Consider the following 19,635-nt stretch of genomic DNA (forward strand, 5'->3'; position numbering starts at 1 on the left):
GCATATATTGTTGAGGCAAAACCCATGATGGTCTTGGGGACAAGCTGCATGAAAAGATTTTACAGTTGCAGTGCTGGCATATATTATTTGGATGGGATGCCGAATTTTCTTTGAGCACACCTATCTGAAAAGGTGCCCTGCGCTAGTGTACGGCCTCAGGATGGTCTTTTTGTCCACAGGTTAAATGGTAATGTTTTACAGTGACAATGCCTGCATGTATAATTCGGATAGGACTTGGAATTTTCTTTAGCTAAACCCAATTTAAAAGGGGGGAGTGCTGGCATACATTGGAAAGAAAATGTTCACACTTTACAGCTTTCAAGAGAATTGAGACTACTAAAGGATACTGGTAGTTCTACCAACCATAAGTAAACACACTATAACTAAAGAGATTTAGAAACAGCTAGTGTGTCCATTCCCTTACATTATTGACTGCGTTTGTTTTGGGAATGTTATAAAACATAAGCGTTTAAAATCAGTGTCTTTAGCGCTCCTCTAAGGCTTGGTGGCCGCTCCCCCGATGTCATGACTCCACCCACCTCGGCATTGCACCTGTCCAGGTTGTTGAGAGCGCCAGCGATGAATCGCGTTTTTATCTCGGGGGCCTGGGGGAGGGGCTCCACGCATGCTTTGTCCAGACCGTGAATAGGTCATAGGTTCGCAGACAGCGCGCATGTTCCGCGTCCCAGGGAGATTCGCTGGCTCATTTTGTCCTAGTTTATCATTGGGCTCGCATAATGATCTGCTGATGCCTGTGCTTTAAAGGGGCCATATGTTCAGTATACGAATCAAAAGGGAAAGACCCCGTTTCCTTTTCACTGTGCTGACGTCCCTTTCCTTCTGGAGACGAAAATAATATCATCAGAAATATACATTGACTCAAGTGCGGTTTAACGCAAAATAAAGGCAACGCGTCAATGAACTCTACCTGCAATCTCGTCGCAGATGTATTTGTATGTGAGTGTGTGGCGGGCAATTCACGCTGTAAAATAAATAAATCTCGGACATGTCTGTCGTGTGATATCGTGCATGGCATTTGCAGAGCGCAGCCTTTCATTCATTTGCTGGAGGCACATCTCCCCCACCCACCTTCTCCCAGGATTCCCTCGCCTTTGCGTGAAAGGGAAATGACAACAGCTTCGCCGATTTCTTGCAGCGGAGTGGGGGAGCTAACGGGTGAAACGCCGTAATAAACCTCAACATTCCTGCGGACTCCCGGGCCTTGCTGCTACGGAGGCTGCCTGCAGGTGGGAGTCCCTCAAGGTCATCGTACACAGTGGAGCCGCGGCTCGGGCGCCACGATCGCTGTCCATCCGCCGGTGGTGCTGAAATCCCATGGCAGCGGCTGGGCGGTGAGAGCGAGGGGCTTCCAAGCTGGCAGGCGCCGTATTGTCGCCGGTGCCCGTCGGAGGCTCGGCCATGGAGGAGGAGCTGAAGTGCCCGGTGTGTGGCTCGCTGTTCCGCGAGCCGCTCATCCTGCCCTGCTCGCACAATGTCTGCTTGCAGTGCGCCCGCACCATCGTGGTGCAGACCCCGGAGAGCGAGCAGCCGCACCCGCTGCCGCCGCCTGTCACCCCGCACGCCCGCACCCCGGGCATGCTGCTGCTGGCCGCTGCCGCCGGGGGCTCGTCCACCTCCTCGGGCGACTACGACTTCCCGGACCCGGCCTCGGACAAGCTGAGCCTGCACAGCGAGACGGACAGCGGCTACGGCTCATACACGCCCAGCCTCAAGTCGCCCAACGGGGTACGGGTGCTGCCGCCCGCCCCGGCCTCGCTGCCCTGCCGGCGGGGTGGTGGTGGCGGCGGCTCGGCCTGCTCCTCGTCCATCACCTGCCCGCAGTGCCACCGCAGCGCATCCATGGACGAGCGCGGGCTGCGGGGCTTCCAGCGCAACCGGCTGCTGGAGGCCATAGTGCATCGTTACCAGGGGCAGCAGCAGGGGCAACAGCAGGGGGCGCCACCCCGCCCTCCTCCGCCGCCGGCCCCGCGGTGCCAGCTGTGCGACAGCGGCAGCGCCCCCGCCGAAGCGGCCGTGCGGTGTGAGCAGTGCGACGTGCTCTACTGCGGGCCCTGCCAGAGGAAGTGCCACCCGGCCCGCGGGCCTTTTGCTAAGCACCGACTGCTGCCCCCCGGCCCGGCTGAGGCCGGGCCCGCCAAGCCCCCGGCCGCTTCTCAAGGCCCTGCCACAGCCCGCAAGTTCCCCACCTGCGCCGAGCACGAGCTGGAGAACTACAGCATGTACTGCGTGACCTGCCGGGGGCCCGTGTGCTACCAGTGCCTGCAGGAGGGCCGCCACAGCCAGCACGAGCTCAAGGCGCTGGGCGTCATGTGGAAGCAGCACAAGGTAAGTGCCACCCATCGCACCCGTCTAATGTGGCCCAGGGGCTCCAAGACCAACCGACTATAGTTGCACACATGAGCGAGTTTCTCTTGTCATGCACTGCTTGTTTTATTTTGGTGGATAAAGGGTGTCTGTTGCATTCAGCTGTTATTATTTTATTTTAACTAGTGCAAATCCCCCTCTCATCCAGTCTAGTCCACTTTATAAGTAAATGACTCAAAACATGTGTAGTGACGTCAGCGTTCAAACCATCGCAGAGAGCTGGTTATTGTGACGCAGTTTCCATCAGGCCTGGCAATGGACCCTGGTGTGTGGTGAGTGAGTCCGCTTCTGATGAGCAGTTCTGAGGGCTACTTTACCTTCGCACGTGCGCCTTTCAAGGCACGTGTTGAGAAAGCCGTGCTTCTGCGATGGCTGGTGCAGCAGCACGCCCCCTGAGGACAGTAACGCGTTCTCTAACAGTAGGAGCAGGGCCCTGGTCTAAGTGTACGAAAAGAAGTAGTGGAACTATGTTCCCTGCTGGCCTGTCCCCTTCCCCACAATCCACATCACCATGCCGCCTTCCACGCACAATCCAATCCCCAAAACAAACAAAGCTGCTTTTTAAGGGAATGCTTAGTGCAGTGCATTACAGTGCACGTTTCAACTTCATAAAACGTAAACCATTCCTGAAAAGTTTCATTTTCAAATAAAAGTATAGCAACAGTACCTCTCCCAACCGCTTCCACCCACTCCGACCACTGGAGCTGGGCCTCAAATATTTAAATGCCTGGGCGAAGTTAGATTTTCTTCCCAATACCGCTCTAGTCAGAAATAATCAGGGTTTCTACTATTTCAGATCTAAGTTTAAAGACCCCTTTTCTTGAGAGCAGTAGACAGGATAATTGTCCAGTTATCCATGTATCAGGGGCACATTGCGTGCCAGGGTATTTTCTCTCTGCCCCCTGCAGGGGGTGTTTTCAAATCCCTTTTCCAGCCACGGCAAAAGTGCACTTAGTTACTCTCATTTGAAGAAGAAAAGGGAGCTGCCTTGTAACCTGCTGCTCCTTGGAAGCCGCAGTTTTCCTCAATGGCCTCAGTCACCACCTGCCCCCTGCCTGGCCCTGTGTTTCTGGCGCCTTCCTGGCCATTATAGCTCACGGGCCAACCTTGACATCTGTTGGATGGGGAAGATGGGTATTTTCCAGCATTCCTTGGAAGTGCTGGGGCATGTTTTTTTAGGGTGCCATTTGGAATGCACTACTATGCACTACTATGTTCCAGCAGCACCCATAACCCAGACTGAACTCAGCTGCTGAAGCCAGGGATCCCTATTTGTAACCGCACATGTATTACATGCTGTACTGCTGTATTGTCTTGTATCTCTTGACTATGTAACTTCTGCAACTTTGTAAGCTTAAAGTATTCTTGTTTCCGTGCCCTGATACCTACTGGTCTGGCGCGCGCTATAAATAAATAAACAAACTGTATGTGTCTTCAATCCAGCACTCCAACTAAGTCAATGCCTAGTCTGGGATGCCCAATGGAAGCCCTTATTTATATGTTTTTATGTCAAAGTTCTTTAAATCTGGATGATGAACCCTTATATAACGCCCCTCTCTTTGAATCTCCCCGACCTCACTGAGCCAAGAAGTAGGTTTGTTTTGCAAATTAAAAGGTTTATTTGAAGAATTTGAACAAGATATAAATCACACTTTTATGAATAAAATAAGATCTGAGTAACACACTATGAATATTAACAGTAATCAGTAATGGGTAATATTACAGTCTGAAAATCTCTTTAATCAGTTAGGAATAGGAAGGATAAGGTAGCAGAGAATACTTTGTATGATTCAAGGAAATGCTATGATGGGAAAAAGGCAACACAGAAATAAACTTGATATGATTTCAATCAAAAGATAATATGATCACTTTTTCCCCTGTGACTACTCACTCCTCCCACTATGCAATATGAAGAGATGGGAATGAGGGCACACAGGTTTCAGGAATACAATCAATAATGCAGTTCAATCCCAGTCCCCCCAGCACGCTTACAGAGAACAGGTATGATTTTAAAACACAGGTCAAAATTCTTTTGAATGTGATTGCAATGGATGGGAAAATATGCTAAAATGATTTTAATTCACTAAAGGAGATTCAGCACTACTGAGAATTACTTTGGATTGGTACAGGTCAACACTAGCAATTAATTATTCATGAATGATTATCAAATTGAAAACGAAATTCAGCAGTTGCAAACAAGAAACAGCTATTTTGACAGAAAATGAAATTGAGCCAAATTGCAAATCGATTTGGGGTTGTTAGAAAGCTTAAGATCTTAGCTTCAAAATGACAGTTACATTTCGGTCCTAGGACGTGTGGTTCAAAAGTTACGGATGTTTTTGTGAAGGTCGATTTTTTAGAAATAAAGTCAAGATTTCAACTATGACAGATCGCGCTTTAAAGATTTACCAACAAGGATAGGCTTAAACTAAGGAGTTATGAAGAAGCAAGACATTCAACGGGCAGCCACTGCAGCGCCACCGCTACGATCTCTGTCCATCAAAACACCTGTCCCTCTTCAGAAAATATCAGCGCAAAAATGATTATTGCTACAATTATCAAGAATTATGTGGAGGAGAGAAGAATTTAGGATAGGCACAAGATTCTATAATGCAGTTCTGGACAGGTTGAGATGGATGGAAGAGAATTACTTTAAACTAAGAGTTTGATTATGTACAGTTCTAGACTAGATACTCACTCCTATGGCTTTAGAATGGAGTGGGCCTCGTCAAAGATCTGGTCAAGGGTTTGGCTGCACTCGCCACCGGACAGGTCTCAGGCACTGGGTTCTGCTCACAGCATGGCCTCTGGTCTGCTCCGTCTCTCGGACTGGATCGGACGGGTTCTGGGTTACAGCACTGCTCTCTCTGGGTCTGGATCTTGGTTCTAGCACAGGGTTCTTAGCTAGAAGCAACACAGCTCAGCCAGGCTGTTGAATGGTTTGGTTAGGCCCCGTGGAAGTTTAGGTGTTAGAATCAGGTTTGCAAAAGATTCTGATGCCTGCTGAAAAGGGTTCAGCTTGTGGGTTTGGCCTCTCTGCTTCAAGGTTCTAGAGTTTGGGTTCTAGAGTCTGGATCCATCTGGAGTCTGGATCTATCTGGAGTCTGGAGTCCTGCAGGGTGCTTCACCAAGAATAGTTGAGTAGTGGAAAAGAGTGTCCTTCTGGGTCTCAGCAGTCCCTATTTATGTGTTTCCAAAGTGGGTGGGGAGGCTGACTCTCTATGCCCAACCCTCTAAGGATCCTGATAGGTCAGAGAATTCCCTGTCCCCTGATTTGAGACAGGAGCAGTGTGTCATATGTGTCAGAGTGATAAGTGTTTTATGGCTTAACTGAAATTCCTTCCCTTTGCTTTTACATAGAAAATCTAGTTTTCCCAAAAAACATATTTCCCAGATACACAAGTTGTTCATAATACATATACACATCACAGATTAATTAAGGCATGTCTCTGTTCAAGTCCCATGTTCCTACAAGCGTGGGTTCAGAAATGACCACTTATTCGCGCTTTTGGTGGGTTTCCCAATATTGGTTCTGCACCAAATTTTACACAGTCATACACACTCCATCTGAGCACATCTCTGTAATTTCTTATGTTCATAGCACAAACACTGCAGCTGCAATATTAATAAATTCCCGTGGTTTGGTCTCAGAACATCACACAGCGTCCAGCTTAGTCTTAAATCGTGGGGGAATTTTTCATTTTAAGAACCTCAAAGTTTCCCATTTTTGTCAGCTTGGTACAATTTGTTATACGCATTTGTATAAAACATACATTTGCTTTCAATTCAATTCACACAATGGTTTGTCTCCGCCTCCTAGGGCTGGCTGACTCAGAGGGTCACATGTCTTGCTTCCTGCTAGCAGTTTGAGGTCAGTCACACCCGAAATTAGCATTCCCTATTCAGTTGAAAGACTCTATTGTCCCTTTCCCCTGCCAGCAGAGAAAATCACCTCTCCCTCTGATTAACATGTCCATGCAACATCCTCCCTTTTGGTGGGAATGCCCAAGGTGTGAAGGGTTCTCAGGGGAAGCAAGCCTTTTGGCGTTTTAACAGCATCAGGTTACTTTCTGATCAATTGCAACATAGTTCCTTGTAAAAAAAAATACATTTATACATTTAAAATAAGCAACATATCTTTAAATCCAGTCTTTTTCCACATTAAATCAATGTGTGGCACTCTATATGGCATTTTGATGGAATTCTCTTCTTGGGCATATTTAACTTCTTAAACACCAGTTCTCCTGTCAGATTTATAAATCACCAGCACCTGTCAGAGGCGAGTAATGGTACTACACCCATTTTGACAGCTGTCTTTCCATCAAGTATCTTAAAAATAGGATTTTGTTCTGAGAACAAATGATTCTTGTCGACATTGTATTGATGTGGATTCTTGCAGTAAATGATGTGGAACACCCAACAAGAAGGTTGGATCTTTTTGGTGGTTTGTGAGCCATGATTTTAGCACATTTTTGACAATCAAGAAAACGGATTACCAAACAGCTCTTTATTTATTTTGCCAATCAGCATTGCTTTTTCCAAGTGGTTTCAGGCTGCTTGGTGGGTAGCCCAGTGGTGGGTTTTGGCCAGTGATCTCCTGTGCTCACTAATATAGGCAAAAGCAGATGGTGGCCTATTTTTCAGGTTTTCACTGCGCAATTTCTGGTGATTTCTGGCGAGCAGCATGCGTTCCAGTGGCCATTATGATGTTTCTGCTGTCTGCAATGCACAGTGCTGTTGCAGGGCTTGGATGAGTGGGTTGATACATCCCACAAAACAAACTCAGATGCATGTTTTTTGACACCCTTATGATTATGCTCGCCATCCTGTCTAACTGCCCGACCTGTTGACGCCTTGATCCCATCCCAGGGTGGAATTCAAGTCTCTTTGATTGGTGCATCGGGCCTACTATCGCCTGGTGGTGGATTACCTACAGGATAAGTCTGTGCCCTATCTTCCTGGGCTTAGTCTCTGTTCCGGCACTGCCTGTTTGCTCACTGTTCCATGCTTTCGGCTCTCAATGACTGGTGGCCGGGCCTTCTCAATTGCTGCAGCAAAATTGTGGAATGCTCGTCCACTTACTTTGAGATGGTTCAAGAGTTATTACGAGTCTAGGTGCGGATTGAAGACCCTGTTATTCTAGATGCCCGAGCAGGTTAGCTTTGCCTGGTGGTCCTAACACCAAGATGCCCTTGGGTGGATGTGCACTTTACAAATTTGTTTAATAATAATAATAGTAATTCCAGATTCTATTATCCAGAGTCTCCCAGTCTGGTCCCGGAGAACCACACCCACGCTAGGCGTTCAGAATAACCGCTGGCTACGTAATGAACACTCATTTAATGCCACCGTAGTCAAATGTATTTTGTGTGCATATCCTAAAAACAAGGGCTCCCCTCAACTGCGCCTAGAAACACTTGTGTACAGGCGCGTTATAAATGACATATCATATCATATCTACCGCTTGAATGGCTCAATGGTGAATAAATAGCACTTACCACCGTAGAACATAACTCGCCTCATCATCCCTAAACGTGAAGTGGCGTATATTAACACAACAGTGTAACTTGACATGATGCATCAGCTGACACATTGCAACACAAGTAACAGATCACAGGGTAGCATAGCTTACCAGTGGAAAGTCACACACCATTCAAAACGACGTAAACAATATACACTATAACAATAGCAAAGCACAACATTCTTTTTGCTTTCGGAGTCGTTGACTAATATCCCCTTTTCGGGCCTGTTTGCTAATATGTGAACAGTGCTGGCAAATGAGGTCAGACTTAAACACTGACTTAAATAACACACCTCTCCATGCACACAACATCACCGTCTAGCGTGCAAGAAGTAACCCAGATGCAGGCATCCCCATCTCTACGCAGGGCAGACAGCGCATACAACCCACTTCCATCTGAAGCCGTGGGCAGGGTTGACTATGTACGGTCAACCGTAATCCGATCAGAGACCCAAAGGCACTTACACACCACACATAGGCGTAGATCTGCACAGCGACCCACCCATGGCAAGGATGCAGTCCCAGGGAAGGCTCAGATCTCCCACATATCAAGACCCTCTACAGAACATGGTGGACACTTATACACCTCCTACCTCAATCATAGACTGGAAGGTGGGGTTTGGATGGTCTATGGGCACCCACATCACCGTTCCCTGTCTCAGACCTTCCGCTGGCCAATACATTAGCAACAATTCTTCAGGACAATGGCTAGACATTAAAAAGACTCTCACATATCCCGAAAAACACAATAGGCACGGACACATGTTGGGTCTACCGCAGAGTTCTGCAACCTTTGGATCTCCAGGTATTTTGGACTACAACTCCCATCAGCCCATGCTGAGGGATCATAGTAGTTGTAGTCCAAAACATTTGGAGAGATGCAGGTTGCCGATACCTGACCTATAGGATTCTTCCACAAAGCAAATACTGCACACGTGACGTCTCTCACATTTTTAGATCTTGACAGGCATACCACAGGCAACCTTTTAGCATTCCACCCAGACAGCATTGATCAGGAAGCTAATAGATGCATATGGTCTTTCCCTTTTTGTAATGGCTTGCCAGGTGAAGATCGATGATCTGGAGGGTTGCCCAGAGCAATGCCAGAGGTCAAGATTGATTCTAAACCTTCCAGCCATCACCACCTTTGTTTTGCAACAGATGCTCCTACACCATCACAAGCAACCCAGACATATAGGAAATAGGGAGGGCAATAGTTATCCCACTCTCCTGCTAGGACTACATGCTCAGGGACCTCTACACTATACCATGACGCCCCACAAGACAAGATTTGCGGGCATTTAGGTACCCACCCCGTACCTGAGAGCACCACTCAGGAATAAAGCAGATGCTTATACAGCACATGAACATATTTGGATAGGTGAGCGATGTGTCTATAGGCAACGGTGCCCCTTGCCAGGATTACTCATCACGCTCATCCTCTGACGCAACACATGGCCCTGCTTTTATGACAGCACGGCACATCGAAGAACACTAGACATGCATCACTGGCACTAGGTCATGTTGAAGGCACAGACGTACTCTATAAATCCCCTGCACCTCAACGTAACATAAACTGGCATAACATATGTGACGTACAATATCGCAGCAAATCAGAAATGACCAAATGAAATATACATGGGAATGATCAAAAACTAGCCACAAGATGACCATTTCATTTAGCCGTGTATGATTTTAGCGGTGGAAATAGACAGAATTTACTCTGGGAATCGTCCCCCCTTTTGGGTAGGAAGGGAGGGCAGGGGGCAGAATTATGTGGGCGTGGCTGAGGGGTGGAGCAAGGTGCAGATTAATGCAGGAAAGCCTCACTGTAGGATGCTGCCTGCTTTGCATAACACAGAAGAACATGTTGGGAACATAAAAAAGACCAGTAAATTGCCAAATACATATGTGATGGTAATCCAAGCATGCAATCCTTCCGAGCCCATAATGCACACTGGCTGTGGTGCTCATTTCACCCGTCGCTAGTCCCACCCTAATAGAGCAATGTCTGCAAACTACGAGCCATATATACTCATTTGAACGACAGTAGCCTTCAGGTTTAGGCTGCCGCAAGGTCCGCTCTGTAGTCACACTATGCAGCATATACATGTTTTGCACACCACCAGTCTCAAAGAACAGCACATTCAAGCCCAAAGGAACATTGGAGCCCGGGGCAGAGCGTCCACAAGATGGGGGGGAGGGTGGGGTATTCTTCTCTTGGAACTAGGGGACTATGATTGGATGAGGCAAACAGTTGACCCAAGCTTTCTCTCATCTCACCGAGTGGAAATTGAAGACTCCTGATCTCGCTTCTCTTGTAATAATGGATTGTTTTGTTTAATCCAAAATCTTTTGGAGATTTCCATATGTGCAAGGAGGGGTCCTAATGTACAAACGCATAGCCGACTGACAATTTCTCCATGTTCTTGAGCTTCTGTAGAAAAATGTTGGATTAAACGACTGATAACGTGATGTTGTGGGAATTTCTAATTATGAGTATCCTATAGAAACGCACAGCATGCTTTTCCCTTAATCAGTTAATTAATTTATGAATTCAGTCATTAACTAATGAATGAATGAGTTAATTAATGAATTCATTAATTCATATGGAAGCCAAGTGTTTCAGTATCGTCACTTTTGAGACTGTCTATATTTTGAGAGACCTTATTTCATGTCAGTATCGTAATCTCTTATTTTATCATTAATCTTCACAAGAATGTCCTGGAAAGGTGGGGGAGGCGGGCCCCCATACTTCATCACCCCCCAGACTGTACTCTTCCTGATCAGTGTGTTGAATGGCAAAGCCTGCAGAGTGCTCCTCTGCCCCTGAAATGCCACCATAAAAGGAGGAATGTCAGGGAACATGCATCTTTATATTTCAACATTCATTTTAAAACCATATCGTAAAGTCTTCGAACATTGAGCAGTTGTTGCAATGGGAGAATGGTGCGGATCAGTTCAAACGAGCTGTTTTATTGAAGAGCAAAACATTTTGAAGGAAACTGGTTGCCCCTCCCTTTGCACTTACCACATACGTGTCTGCGCACAAATATCCTCTGGTTGGCCTGCCTGCTTGTTCCACAAAAGTATAGAGTAACAATCATCTTTGTAAAAATACTATTTAGTCCAAATAGTCATATAGAAAAACAACTACACAAACATAGTCATTGGCAAAAGAAGACCCATTCTACATTCTACATACAATGTGCTCTTCAATGTGACTGGGGGTTGCTCATCATACCATATGACATTAGCCTGATATGATCAGTTGCCTGATGGACTGGGGTGTTGGGGTCATACTCAGCGTTCCGAGGCTATTCTGAAAACAGGTCAGGTCGCCTTTACATGGAAACATTATGTTGCGCTACTCCGAGTGAAATGAGACCTAGGTGATCAAATCATTAATTTTTTCTAGATGACTGGATTTTAATCACGTGTGCAGTAGTTTCCTTTAAATCTGAACTTTTCTGAAACAATATGGATTGGTTGAGGTTCTCTACACCTCCCAGATTTCTTTGGGCAGCCTGAAGGAAGCGCTAATTGCTGCTGCTCAGACAATGGGGTGGAGCTTATCGAGTCCCTGCGTGCCCTCTTCCCGTGTAGAGATATCACATGGGAGTGATTGCATTCCTGTTCTCAGTTTGCTGAAAATACGGATATGAGTTAGTGATTGTTCATCCAGTATCGGGAAATCCCACACACCAGCTCCCAGGATTCCAAATGGGTCTTACATTCTATGAAATTATTTTCACAAAACTGTGTTGACTAGCCCAACCTGGTCCTCCCTGTCCACCGCACTTACTGCCCCCCATATTTCCCATGGCACTGCCGCCTTGGCCCCCCCAGCACTTGGCCACCCCCTTCCCTTTGTGCACCCCCTACTGCACTTCTCCTGCTACCTCCACCGCCCCCTGCACTTACCGCCTTTTCATGCCCTTGCACGCCAGGATTGTCGCAAGGCCAATATAACCGTTTTCTGTTGTACTTTTGCGGTTCTCATGCGCCACCCCCTGCAACTTGTCTTGTAATTCCTGGAAACACTTGTGTATAGGCACCATACAAATGTTCAATAAATAAATAAATAAACTGCATTTGTTCATAAATGCTTTTGTGATAAATATTCCTTGGTCGAGCTATCCGTAAAAGGCAGGCTTCCTTCCATTGGTTGCATTTCATGATCATTTAACTCACAGGTTGGTCTGCACGGCTCGCTTGTCGAGGGTTTGACTTAAGCTGCGTTTAACGCCTCCCCTTTTGCACAGGCCTCGCTAACCGAATTCCCAAGACTGGGACTATTTTTTTGCACACTTCCTTCTTTGAAGTGCTATATCAGAACGCGTAAGCCCTCGGTGAGCAGGGAAGTTGACGTGTCCTACAGCATAGTCAGAATGACCATTGCACACGTCAACTGGACTTATTGCCCAATCTTAGAAGCAGGGTTCAGAGAGACCCCAATGGCGGAACGACATTTCTCCCATTAGGAAGTCTTCACAGGACCAACGGTATGAGAGCTTCACAGGGAAAGTTTTCATTAAACAGTTGCCATTTCATCAAAAATTGCATGTATCGCTCTACGAGTCCCAGCTTTTTGTATGTTTTTGGTTATGATCTTTTTATTTGAGTGGCATCATGAGAGCGAACATGGGATAGTATATTAGCTTTCGAAATCAGGTCCCTTTCTCAAGCGTAATAGACGCAATATGATTGGTGAAGTGGTATACTGGGAACTCTGGAGATTCTCCGGGGGCCTATGCATCCCCTGGCACTTTTGTGTGGGTATCCTGTGTTTCTGCTTCTCTTACCCTGTCACCCAACCACACCACCCCCTTCCTTTCATCTCGCCTCCTCCACCTCATTCATCTGCAGTAAAGAATGATTGTCTCACACTCAGTTTGATTAAGATGTGATGTTTTGGCAACTTTATTATTGTAGCTGTCAGTCAGTCATAGCCCCACAATAAGCAGCAGAAATGTGCACTGTCCAGAGTCTCTGCATACCACGCCGGCTCATGGTGATTCAGGATCCTGATGACCCAGGTGGGCAGGGCAGTCAGTGGCACTTATGCCTTCGTAACTATGAGTTGGAAGGTGCCTATCAATGCTGGGTGCTTGAGCTGCCCTTGCCAACACAGTGCTCCAGTCAGTTTGCATGACGTTGGTGCAGCTGCGCTCCTGTTCTAACCGGCAGCACTGCGACAGAGGTCTGTGTCACCAGCAAAAGGCAGTCGACGGCACCAACATAGGGGCAAGGCCTTGGAAAGGACACTGCCAAAGAGCAGCGCCTCTCATGATTGCCAACCTACGAAATAAGATCACGCTGCAGTATTTCACAGGCAAGTTCATCAGTTCAGTAATTATTTTTCCTAAATTTGTTCATCAATTTTCTGTGGAAGGAAAGCACATTTGCTCTTTGTTTTCTGTGGATAGATTGTCAACATGTTCTACTTGATACTTATAGAATCAGAGCCAAATGTTAAAGATGAGGATGTTAAAGATGAGGATGTGTTTAAAGGAGCCTATATCTTGATAAGGTCCTCAGATTATAATATTGCAATTGCACGAACTACGAATTACCAGGGATCATTCCCTTACTCCTTCCTTTTACAAGGACGAGGAATTGTCCTATCTACGTGTCCCCTTGCGACTTAGTGTGCAGACACGGTACATAGAACAATTCCTCGTCCTTGAAAAAAGGCAGGAATAAGGGAATGGTCCCTGGTAATTTGTAGTTCGTCCAATTGCAGTGTTATAATCCAGTACCATATCAGTATATAAGACCCATTTTGAAAAAACGCCACAGTAAGGCCGAAACACGTGTCAACATATGGGCATGCAGTACTATATGGCCATGAAGTGATGGGCATTTATGAAGACTCAATAAATGTCTATCCACATCTGAACCTCTCTCCTGTTGACACATCCATTCATTGCTATCATAACTCTTGAGTGTCTGGCGCATCCTGGGGACACACCTCATTATTTAAGGATTGGGTATGCCTTACGCTATTCCTGGTCGAGCGATAGATGGCCTTATCGCCTGGCGATCACGTTTTTGAGGCGCAGAGTGACTGAACGTACCTGTGGCTCTCTTGCAACCTGTGTTAAAAGAAGCACATACATATTTTTTGTATCTCACGACACCACTAGTAGGGTATCTTATTTTGTGTTAGGCTCATTGGTATCTGTGCAACACAAACATCCCATGGGTGTTGCATTCATGACCCAGAATGTGCCAATGGGATTTGCGGCTTTAACCTCAAATACGTTGACACTGTGGCGAGCAGCCGTGGGTGGTGGCAACGGTCAATTGCCCGCTCTCTTTTTACATGTGAAGCACTGCCAAAGCACGGAAAATCCTTCAACAGAAGGCTATATTCAAAGCCATGCTAAGATTGATTTTTCTATGGTGCATGAATGAAATAAGAAGTAAGATTACAATTGCAATTTTATGTCTAGCGGAGTGGGGGACCCACCATTCTCCGTGTGTTTACTTTATTCATGCCACTAAACTTAATTCCAATCAGAGGAAATGTATAGGGCGCAGAGGTCGACCTACACGTATCTACAGTGAAAGGTTCCTCAGAGAGTGTTTATAACTGCACAGCAGGACTATGTTACACAGGTTTCTGTGATGCGATTCGTACCCAGAGGGGTTGGTGCTGAGGACACCTGTGCCCTGGGCACTGGACTGATCTCCCCACCCCTATGCACCCCAACTCATAGGTTACCCAAAGTCATACAAACCAGCAGTGCTGGTCGGAGGTACATGACATTGGATGATAAATCAGCACCCATGTGCCCATACCAGAGCTGGCCTTGGAGTCCCGCATGCTTGCCATCCTAGTGCAATGAGTTTGGGCGGCTGAGTGGGCTGCAGCTTACATCTCTCTCACCTGCCCACCGGCGCCGCTCAACTTCCGGGTTTGAGAGTCCTTTGGAGCCCACTTTGAAAGGTGTAATCCAGGGGCCAGATTACAGCAATTTTGCACTGATGCAAGTGCAACAATAACATTCCGTATTAGCCCTAGTGCAAACTTTGCCCTGTTGCAATAATACAGTGAAAATGTATCTTCTTTGCCCGAGGCCAATGTATGCCCTGGTGCTTATACCCTGCCAAGCTGCACTTGTCGAGGTGCAATCATTTTCTAATGTGTCCCAGTGTTTTTAAAAATAGGGCAAACTTTGCCCTAGTGCCAATACCATGCAAACTTTGCACTTGCACCGGTGCAAAGTTTCTGTAGGCTGGCTCCTGGAGTGCTGCAGTTCTGGACTTCCACCAAGAAGCCTGAGATGACATGTACAACCCGGGGAGAGCGTTTTATCCTCCTCCCAGACGTATCTGCATTGATCTTGCATAGAGGAGATGCAAAATGAAGCTACTTACCGCCCCTGAACGGACACAGAGGAAAACTGAATGTGGCATTGAGCGATAGTTGCAAAGCCACCACCGGGAGAGAACGCCTGGCAATTCCACTGCAGCACAGAGGTTAAAACTAAGTGCCAAGGACGAGTATGCTCAGCCTTTTTGCATAGACTTGCGTAATAGCCTGGAATTTAAGGGGTTAAGACATCAAGGATGGGTCTTGAGGATCGGGGGAGGGGTGTGTACATTGTTGCAATGGTGATTCAAGGATAGAAATGTGCGGGAGACCTGCAGTGCCTGAAACCCTTCCCTAAAGCACCTCTGACTTCTCCCAGAGCCCCAGGGTGTAGGCAAGGTCCTGTGGAGAATCCCACAGATCTGATTAAGAGGTTCGCTGGGGGCATGTTGTACACTTTGGGTACCATTGAGCTATTATTATACGCAACAGCAAGACTGCCAGCTGCAGATAAATACATGTAGCCCCGGCTCCTGCAGAAGCTTGTCGAGGCCACATTATGGGCCAACCAATTAAAAAAAAAGGCGAAAGATGCTAAAGCAGCCAAACCATTAGCATTAACTATTTACTGCCAGGCTTCCGATAGCCAAGCAAAGCCTGGCGCTGGTGCCTAAGAGAATGTAAACAGCAGAAATACATGCAGCACCTTAGTACGGGGATCAGCTTGTGTCCACCACCAAGGGGGACAGTGCTTGCATATTATTGCAACTCCAGGGCAGCACTGACGCCAGCACTGCAAATCTTAAGGAATCCATAATGAAGCCAAACAAAAATATTACAGAAATTGAGAAAAGGGTCGCGCAGGTGAAAACAAGTTCTTGACTCAATCGAGGGGCATGCGAACTCCGGCAGAGATGTTTTTGCAACTTGATGAAGAATAGCATCTCGATGTCCCTGGGCTTAGCGCGCTATACAAATGTAAACATAAATAAATAAAATAAATAAGAATAACTAAGAAATGGTGAAAATCTCTTCCGCCATAATAAGATTTGCATTGGGGGGATTCCAATGTGGGCAAGAGGGGGTTAATATGCAGCTTCATTCATACAGCCAGTAGTTCTTCTACGAAATGATTAAGGACTCTGGGGTGACCAATCTCTCCCTCGGCATATGTTACCCTCATTTCCATCATCGTGAACGTTTTGCAGCACTTTCTCTTATCGGGCCCTCTTTGATAAAACAAAGGCACTCATTGTGTCGAAAATCAGAGATCACAGGTTTGCGATGTTCCTCGGTAGCACGACGTCAACCATGACGTGGCTGACGGAAAATGGGCTCACGTATGGATGGATGGAGGTTCCTCTTTAAGTTGATCTTCAGAACCAACAGGGCAAACCATGAGGCTACCGTGCCTGATGCTGCGGAAGATATTGGGCCCGATTCATGGAATATTTGCCCGGTTCAAAGTGACTTTGCACTGCTGACACACACCCTGACTCATCGAACCGTGCAGAATGTATTTTTACAGTGCAAAGTCCGGGCAAAGCCAGCGCATAGTCATCTTTGCAGTACAAAATGACTTTGCCCGGACTTCGCACGGCAAAAATACACTAGCATGGCAGCTTTATACACTGATAGGTCATTGTTAGCCCGCAATTTGAGCCACAGGTGTGTGGGTCTAATGTTGACAGTATATTCAACTCCCAGTACTCCTAGTTCAAGTTTAAGAGAAGTATTGGGTGGTCCTTGGGGTAAGGATAAAAGTTTCTTAAGAAATGTAGTTTTGCTAATAGCTAGGCAGTCAGATATGGAGAGACCCCACACTCCTGAGGCTCAGAGGGTGGCTGACTGAGCCTGAGCCCTATGTGTACTTCTAAACACTCTTCCCCCAATCTTTTAAAAAGAGTTTAAGGTAGCACCCGAACACTTTTTTACGATCAAGTCTGACTTTGCTATCTGGTTGCTCCAGGTTCTTTTGGTGGGAAAGCCTGCTCCCGGCTAGTCGAAAGGAGAGTCTTGTTCTAACTGTACACCGTTACATTCTATCCTAACCATGGGGGGAGATCTCCAGTGGCATATCACGGGGTTTCTTTTGGTTTAATTAATTATTAAATCTTTAGCATTACATAGATGAGTAAATAGATTGAAGGTAACAGCAATATCACTCATGAAAAGAGAAAACAGTAGCGGGCCATAACACAGCCTTGAAACACTCCTTTAGATACAGCAAACGATTGAGTCTTTTGTACAGACTGAGCTTATCTTACGGTAGCCGTGTTGGCTGTAAACATGGACTGGATCACTTTTAGCAAGTTCTGCTGTACACCCAGATTGTCTAAACTTGCCCAAAGTAGTTCAGACAGTAGTTCAGGCCTGATTCACAGAACGTTTTCCTATGGGATTGTGCCATTGTAAAACACTACTGTGAATCCGGCCCTAAGTAGTGTAACAATGTGAATACATGTGTGACTGCCATTCTGGCTGGAAAGAGTCCACAGTTACATATCACATTATACACCCCTACTTACTAATTAATTTCACTGTGTGTTATTTTACCCGAATGTTTGTTACCCAAGTTTGGTCAATTTTGTTTACCCATTCTTCCCAACTTACACTTTCCTTCCTTCGCTTTCTCTTTTTCCTCTCCTCCCACAGACTACAGTCTGAGTTAACACCCTCGGCGGGGTCACAATTTGCTCGTCCATGGACAAGGTCTCCGTGCTTTAACACCACTACAGACATGACTCACGCAGTATAACAGCCAAATAACATAACATAACATTAATATACAGAAATCCAAAATATGCCTGATTGCTTGAGCAACTTTTCTTTTCATCAGAAATTCATATAATTACATATTTCTTGTTTCCCTCAATATAGAATTGGTACCACCAGAATTAGGGTGCACCAGAGAATTATTCCTTGAGACTGCTCCCTTGTGTGATCCCTGGAGACAAAATCTTGACAAAGCTCCTCCATCTTTTCCTTCCCATGCATTCCGGAGCATTTTATCTATTCTTTGCCCTCATTCCGACTGACTTTGCTCCCCCTACCACCAGAGAATGTTGTACCATATTCCTTCTTTGCCTCTGGCAGGCAAAGTGCTTCGGCGCCATAACCTATGGCAGGAAGAGCTATAAAAATGCAAGGTAACATAACATAACCTATCCAAAAAGGGTAAGCTTCGGAAAATGAACTACATTGAGTGGTGTACCCTGTATGTGCTTTCGAGAACCATACCTCAAATTAATGTATGTGTTTGCCTTTTAGACATACCTCGCTAACTGAAGTGATTTGATTAGAAAAATATGATTTAACTTCAGTGAACCTGTGATGCACAGTAAATTATCACCCTGCTTAAATACTGCAGCAATGCATGGCTACGTGGTGTGATCCTCCATGTGTACTATTGAATTAAAATAATTAGGAACATATGTAAACAATACTTTAAATGGTTTTTGAATTGAAAATAACTCCACCCTACTGATGAGGTCGAACCAGACCTAAACACGTGTCTGGGGTTGCTGTTGGTACTCTTGGTCAGAGGATAATTGCCTACCATTTAGGTGCTGGACTGCCACATGGCAGGAAAATGACTGATATGTTTGGGATATTCCTTCTCTGTGAAAGATAGTGAGCTAAGGACTCTGGGTAAGGCTCTTGAAACCAGGACTCATGTCTGGCAGAGAGTCTCCGAGGACCCCCTTTGTTATTTGCATATTTCAAGTGACTTTGGGTCTCACCCTAAGTTACTATGGGAATCCAGATGTGGACCCCTTGCTCACTATTCTTAGAGAGGCACAGCTCCACCCTACTGATGAGGTCCAACCAGGCCTAAACACGTGTCTGGGGTTGCTGTTGGTACTCTTGTTCAGAGGAGAATTGCCTAGCATTTCGGTGCTGGACTGCCCCAGGGCAGGACAAAGACTGATATGTTTGGGATATTTCTTCTCTGTGAAAGATAGTGAGCTAAAGACTCTGGGTAAGGCTCTTGTAACCAGGACTAATGTCCGGCACACGGACTCCCAGGACCCCCCTTGTTTTTTGTGTATTTATTGTTACCCAATTATTGAAAACACAATCCATATAGTGACAGGCTATTTTATTTGAGTATTTATTTACAGTAAATCTTACTTTAATAAGCAACGGGTTGCTCTACATTGGTAGTGATTGCAGGCACACACTACATGATTACATAGTGAAAAATCCTTACAACATAGCATTTATTACCCGTATACCATTTAGAGTAATAGGCAAGAGTTAACATTTACAGTTACTGGGGAACATATACAGTGCTCAAAGTGGCTGTGTGGGCGACTGAGGGTGCACCCTGTTGGGTAGGACCCCTTAAAGACCAGTGATTCGAGATATATGTTCAATGGTTATGTTTTTTCTTCTCACCTAAATC

General features: G+C 46.1%; 1 protein-coding gene across 3 annotated transcripts in view; it reads left to right on the plus strand.

Moving 5' to 3' along the window:
* Window positions 1-1,027: 1,027 nt before the first annotated feature.
* The window catches only part of TRIM67 (tripartite motif containing 67), a 480,288-nt gene continuing 461,680 nt past the window's right edge, over window positions 1,028-19,635 (plus strand). For all 3 annotated transcript variants that reach the window (XR_011260520.1, XM_069606899.1, XM_069606900.1), the window contains exon 1: window positions 1,028-2,346. Coding sequence is in view for 2 of the 3 variants with exons in the window: in XM_069606899.1 (XP_069463000.1) it covers window positions 1,420-2,346 (927 nt within the window). In the remaining variant the exon portion in view is untranslated. The remainder of the gene's footprint in view (window positions 2,347-19,635) is intronic.

Source organism: Ambystoma mexicanum, chromosome 4p, assembly GCF_040938575.1.
Source record: "Ambystoma mexicanum isolate Mex_15411 chromosome 4p, UKY_AmexF1_1, whole genome shotgun sequence".
Lineage (NCBI taxonomy): Eukaryota > Metazoa > Chordata > Amphibia > Caudata > Ambystomatidae > Ambystoma > Ambystoma mexicanum.